The sequence below is a fragment of the Rhipicephalus sanguineus genome, chromosome 10 (genome assembly GCF_013339695.2).
Source record: "Rhipicephalus sanguineus isolate Rsan-2018 chromosome 10, BIME_Rsan_1.4, whole genome shotgun sequence".
Classification (NCBI taxonomy): domain Eukaryota; kingdom Metazoa; phylum Arthropoda; class Arachnida; order Ixodida; family Ixodidae; genus Rhipicephalus; species Rhipicephalus sanguineus.
This window is the reverse complement of record NC_051185.1, coordinates 107,090,536-107,096,381: the sequence shown is the minus strand read 5'-3', so window position 1 is coordinate 107,096,381 and position 5,846 is coordinate 107,090,536. Positions and strand designations below refer to the sequence as shown.

The following is a 5,846-nucleotide window of genomic DNA, read 5'->3' as shown; positions in this document are numbered from 1 at the left end:
TGTTGCCAGTCTTAAAGCATATGCAGGAGTCAAGCTGGATATATCAGATTACAGCACCTTGAAATTCGTTACACTAAGAACGTTTTGAAAACGTCCTGCTCATGAGTGTGGGAAGTATTGGAGAGTCGTGTGCAGCATATTTACTTATGCGAAAGCCTTCGATACCTCATGAGACGCGAAAAGTGACAATCGGCGTCAAAGCGAACGTCATTGTGACGCCACCATGACGTTACATGATGACGTCATCATGTGGCATCATCTCTTGGTCAAAGGTGAGCCGATCACGGAGGCAGCGTATCACAACGTGAGGTGCCGTAAGCTTCAGGGTGAGGGGGAAGGGATTCATACAATCGACTGGGAATAAAAATAGGGCGGCTTTCGCCTTCGAGCCGTCTTATAGGCAAACGCTTAGGGGCCGTGTGATTTTATTGACGACGCGTAGCAACGGTAGCCGTCGCTCACGACTTGACCGCGCTCTCGAGCCACGAGTTGCGCGAGTCTGACGAGGCGAACGTGAGGCGCACGGGACAACGCCAGTAAGTGGACGGGTGTGCCTCGCCGCAGTTGACGCAGTGCGGCTTGTTCCGGTCCTTGCACTCCGTGTAGTAGTGGGCGCCCCCACAGAGTCGGCACGCGATGGACATCGTGCAGTTTTTCGCGTAGTGGCCGAGGCGCTGACAGTTGAAGCACTGTATCGGTAGGGTGAGCCTGCAAAGCGATACATGGGATTTTGTTTTAGGCGAACCTTCTTTGCCGGCACTTTCGCGGTTTGGGAGAACCAGTGCGTACTTGGCCAGTGGCGACTGAAGAACATTACCACCAAGGAAGAGAAACAAGGGGAAAGACTGAAGGAGGCCGTTCACGGTGAAGGCCAAGTTCAAGTTTATTGATTGCTATTGCATTGTCAAGGAAATGGGCTTGCGTATCAGGAAATCGCCAATGCAGCCAAGGTGAACGAAGGCCATTAACGGTCAAGGCGCTTGAAGGCCTTGGCCGTTCATGGCCTTACCCTTTGCTCGAAGGAGGCGACAACTTGACGGTTCTTTGGAAGGAGGCGCCGCTTGCCAACCACTTGAGTTTAAAAGCGCACAGCCGAAATGTATGGCGCCCGGCATCTGCCTTTGGCACGTCGGTATTGGAAATGGCAGATGCAACATCAGCGTACTCGGAGTTACACCTTCAAAGATATTGTGAAGAAGCATTAGCAAGACCTCGGAAGCAATATTTTTTTGGAAAACACTTTTGGCAGTATCTAGCGCATGTAATTCCGTTCTGCGCAAAGGGTTGTGGGCCAGAAACCGTGTATCTTTTTAACTTTCGGGTTGTTGCCCGGATGATCTCGTCTGAGTGCCCGTATTGCCCTTCTGGCTTCCGGCTCAAGTTCACTTGAAGGTCGTCAACGGGTGCTTAAAGCATGCATTTCAAGCTTAAAATACATGTATGTATGTATGTATGTATGTATGTATGTATGTATGTATGTATGTATGTATGTATGTATGTATGTATGTATGTATGTATGTATGTATGTATGTATGTATGTATCTATCTATCTATCTATCTATCTATCTATCTATCTATCTATCTATCTATCTATCTATCTATCTATCTATCTATCTATCTATCTATCTATCTATCTATCTATCTATCTATCTATCTATCTATCTATCTATCTATCTATCTATCTATCTATCTATCTATCTATCTATCTATCTATCTATCTATCTATCTATCTATCTATCTATCTATCTATCTATCTATCTATATTACGCACACATGTTCTACCCGACAATACACACACATATGTGCTACACAGACAATACACACACATATTTGACACGCAGGCAATACACAAACACACATATGTGTGTGGGTGTTTGGCTATTGTCTGTGTATCATTACCATAATCAGATGTATAAGCACTGCAGGAGCAATGTTCCACCGGCGAGTTATACTCTCGCTGTTTCCCATTTATGCCTGCGTGCTTCCTTTACCTGTACCCCGTGATTTCATCAATAAGTATCTTCTTGGTACCTGCGCGTGACCTCGTAAGAAATAAGGCCGATGGTGACCGTCGTCGGCAGCCGTCGGTCGGGCAGGAACGTGAGTACCACCGTTCCCGTGGCCGTGTCCCCGACAGAGGCGTTGTTGTACCGGATGAATCCGCTCTGGCGCTGGGCGCAGATGACGCCCTGGTCTTGGAGTATCTCGAACAGCGCGGTGTCCGTGTAGCGCCGCGGCACGTTACGAACGTAGCCGACGCTGTTGGAGTAGCTGTTGACTACACTGCACTTCACGCGCATACCCGCCAGTGTCTCCATCTGAAGAAAGAAAAGACAGTCAGTTTCGCTGCACGGGCGAAGCAATGCATGCGATAGCTGCAAACTGTAGTGTTATACGAAATAATGCTAGTAGCTCACTCCTTTGAAAACGCGGCCGCTGCAGTAAGCGAAGTGACCTCAGTGCTGTGTTTAACTTCAACGCAAACTTTGCGATGAGAGCACGACATGTACAAAGCTATGAGCCATCCGAATTACGAAAGATCCGAATTACAGCGCGCGTGATCGCGGGTGACCACGCCCGGTCGTTGAAAGTACGCATTTCCTGCCGGAACCGCGCACCTTCGTAGAGTATTCGAGCTGGCGTTACCCTGGTGCATGCCAATGGCGGACGCGCTCGGGAAACGTACCGGAAGTGACGCGTGGGCAAGCTATTTACTATGCTGTAAGCATGCAACTAAAGGGATTCACGGACATCTGCGTGTAGTTAAGAAATATAACATGTCGATTACTCACGACGTAGGAACCTACGCAATAAAGAAGCACTTGGTCGCTTAGTGCATGCGAGTAGTCATTTAACGTTTCCGCACTGAGTGTACTTCAATTGTGTACTGGCCCTAAGGTTGCTTGTCGTGAGGTTTGGGCAGTCGCGGTGTGCACTGCAACGACATTTTGAGATCGAACTGCTGGCAGCCTTTCGGTTTCACACTTTGGGGCAATCAAAAGCAGATTGGTGCATGCAACTGAGCGTCAGGTGGTATTCCAACTATTTCCGAAGTGACGCGTGGAATTCACGCGAAGTCACGCGTGGAACCTGCAATAAAAATGTCCACAAGCACATATATAGTCCAAAACATGAGACATCGTCGTTCGCACGTTACCTCCGAGATTGCATTGGTTATGCGGTGAAGCTCGTGCAAGCTCGGAGGCCATGGCAGAGAGCACAAGAAAACACTTGGACAGAAGGCATCGCGGGGTGTAAAAATTACGGAGCCTAGATATATGTGCATATAGCGCAAGCTCTTCCTTTGCACATCGACCTCAGTACAGGGCAGAGACGCATTCTTCAGAAGTGGGGATGAACTTATGGGAAAGTCTCATAGCTAAAGCTATGGGCGTCAACACCCATAATCAGTTTATACATTCATAAGTTAAGAGGGCAGGTTAACACATCCGGTCTACCCCTCCCCCCGTATACGCCCTAGAGAAAGTGTGCCTAGAAAATCGAAATTGCTGAACGCACAACTCTATGTGCACCGTTCTGAAGTTGTGCGCTGCAGCGTATACGTAAAAAAAATGTCTCCCGCCGTTCTATACCGAACTAAATTTTCTGCGGCTGGTGCGTTCGCTTTCTGCACAGAACTTGGCACACTGTCACCGTTGCTGCCTGAAGGAGACGCGCCTCTCAGAACGCTATGGCGCACATGTCGTTCATTTATCTACTCTTTGCGTAATGCTTACCTTACAAATTCCGCTGGTACGAGAGGCTGGATGTCACAACTTTCAAGCCACATTGATATTTTTTACGAATAGCACACGCTAATAGACGAGATTATGTGGACGCGACGACCGCTGGGGTTGGTGTGTGGCGGCAATTAGCGGCAATTCCTTTCGCTGTATCCCATTCCTTCCTTTTTATCTCTACCGCTTTCAGCCAGCCAATCCTGGTGATAAACTAGATGCGATGTTTCGACGACTAACTCAGCGCGAAAAGGAAACGAAATCGGAATAGAATTGTGACGTCACATTGGCTCGACGTACTGCAAAACGGCTAGCTCGAGTATGATATTCGACGAGAAAATGTGTAACGCTTGATAAACCATTAAAGGTGACTTCTGAAGCGATCTGTGCAACACCGCTGGCGGCTCGACCGCTATATTGATTACGTCGCATTTTCAGCCAAGAATGAGAAAATTGTTTTTTTTTTAATCCCAACTTGCACACTACTTCCTCCAGCAAACTGGCCACGTTACAGCTACCACTGTCCTGGGGATGTAATGCCGCCTACCAGAAGAACGTCGGAATTCTGAGACGAAGCCAAATCTTCAACGGCGCCACTAAGAATTTAAGGGCCTGTTCTTCCTATTCCATCCTTTCTTTTACCAGCATTGCGTGTGCAAACTCATCAGTTCCATGGCACGGAGAGTTTGGCTAAGGGGGAGTATTTTACCGCTATGTTGATATAAAGTAAGTACTGGGAATCCCCGTCCTCTGAATTTCATCTAATGTGGATTAAAAGGTTTCCCGTCGAGCTTTTCTGTTTTTGCTGCTGCCTAGAGTTGTACACACTGTGCACCTGGACCAGGTTGTGCGCGGCTCTAGTTGACTTCACGAAGATTCTCAGCCATCCCCTGTGGTCCAATGTCTGGGCGAACACTTCCTCCTGAGCGGCGAGGTAGACGCACTGGGATAGCCAGCCGTAGTCTATGAAGCGAAACGACAGGCTCTTGTCGCGTGGCTTCACGAACAGCGGTATAGGTAGCGGCCACTTGAGCTTTCGCTCGCTCGGCTTGAGGCCTTCCAGAGCTGCGTGAAGCTCGAGGGACCTCATCTCCTCCGTGCACCCGCCCGGACAGGCTTGCGGACCGATTTCCCATGGTACTGCGATCTCCTCCGCACTCGAGACTCCCAGTGTCCCCACCTTCACAGAAGGCGCAGTGAGGCTGTCCTCCGTGGTCGTGGCAGACCCGGAGGAGTCGTCGCGGACACGCTCTCCGACTGTCCCGGGCGATACTTCTTTCTGCAAGTCCGGCCTTTCGCCGGAACCGTTCACGATGGTGGGTTCGTAGGTCGTGGCAACGATGGGGGTCTGGGTGCTGCTGAGAGCTTCCAGGACTTTCGGAGGAAAGAACTCTGGAACACTTGCAAATGCTTCATTAGAGCTGCTATTGAAGACGGCCATGTTGTACGAGCGGTCGATCATGGACCCTTGCGCTCGGTCGTAATAGTCTGCCCCGTATTCGAGGTTGGCGTGTTGCCCGACACTTCCAGGAAAGATGTTTTTATTATGGGCGTTGGTATTTGAGCCTGTGAATACATTCGAATTGTCTAATCGGTCAGCAGATAATTGCGTGTGACCGTTGTATCCCGCCGTTTTATGGACAAAGTACATGTTTTGGTCGATCTCTTCGTGAAAGGTATCTGTGGTGGTGCTATAAACGACGTTGTTCTCAGGATCCTCGACAATCCCACAGTTGCCCATCTCTTCATTCATAGACCTCCGTTTTGGCTCGCGGTGTCCTACAGTGCTGCCAAATGAACTCTGACCAACTGCTTCGCAAAATTCATTTGTTCCGTAAGCCATAGCTTGACCAGGATATTGGAGCATTTGATAGCTGGGGACTTGTTCGTTAACAGGCTCTCTCATCGGCTCAGTGAAGTATGTGGCATTTAGGCCATTCAAGCCTGGGTCGAAAGTGTTACCACCAAAAGTATCAGTTGATAACACACTGGCAGAATTTTTGTTTGCTCTGACACACGACGAGCCATGTGACGCAGTGAATTTCTTGCGTTGATCCGTTTCAACAGCGCTATTGACATTTTGTCCCTTCGACAGGTTCGTGCCGTAAG

General features: G+C 49.0%; 1 protein-coding gene across 1 annotated transcript; it reads right to left on the bottom strand.

Annotated features, from left to right (window-relative positions):
* Nucleotides 1–458: 458 nt before the first annotated feature.
* Nucleotides 459–5,199, bottom strand: LOC119406633 (uncharacterized). The gene is made up of 3 exons (XM_037673365.1): nt 4,573–5,199; nt 2,032–2,318; nt 459–708 (listed from the first exon to the last, which is right to left on the bottom strand). Exons 1-3 carry the CDS (start codon nt 5,197–5,199, stop codon nt 459–461), a joined length of 1,164 nt encoding a protein of 387 aa, XP_037529293.1.
* Between the last annotated feature and the right edge of the window lie 647 nt (nt 5,200–5,846).

Coding starts and splice junctions, on each gene's coding strand:
- LOC119406633 (XM_037673365.1), bottom strand. CDS start 5,199: ATGATCGACCGCTCGTACAACATGGCCGTCTTCAATAGCAGCTCTAAT. Junction 2,319..4,572: donor CCGCGCACAACCTGGTCCAG/GTGCACAGTGTG, acceptor TTCTTTCTTCAG/ATGGAGACACTGGCGGGTAT. Junction 709..2,031: donor TCTTACGAGGTCACGCGCAG/GTACCAAGAAGA, acceptor ATCGCTTTGCAG/GCTCACCCTACCGATACAGT.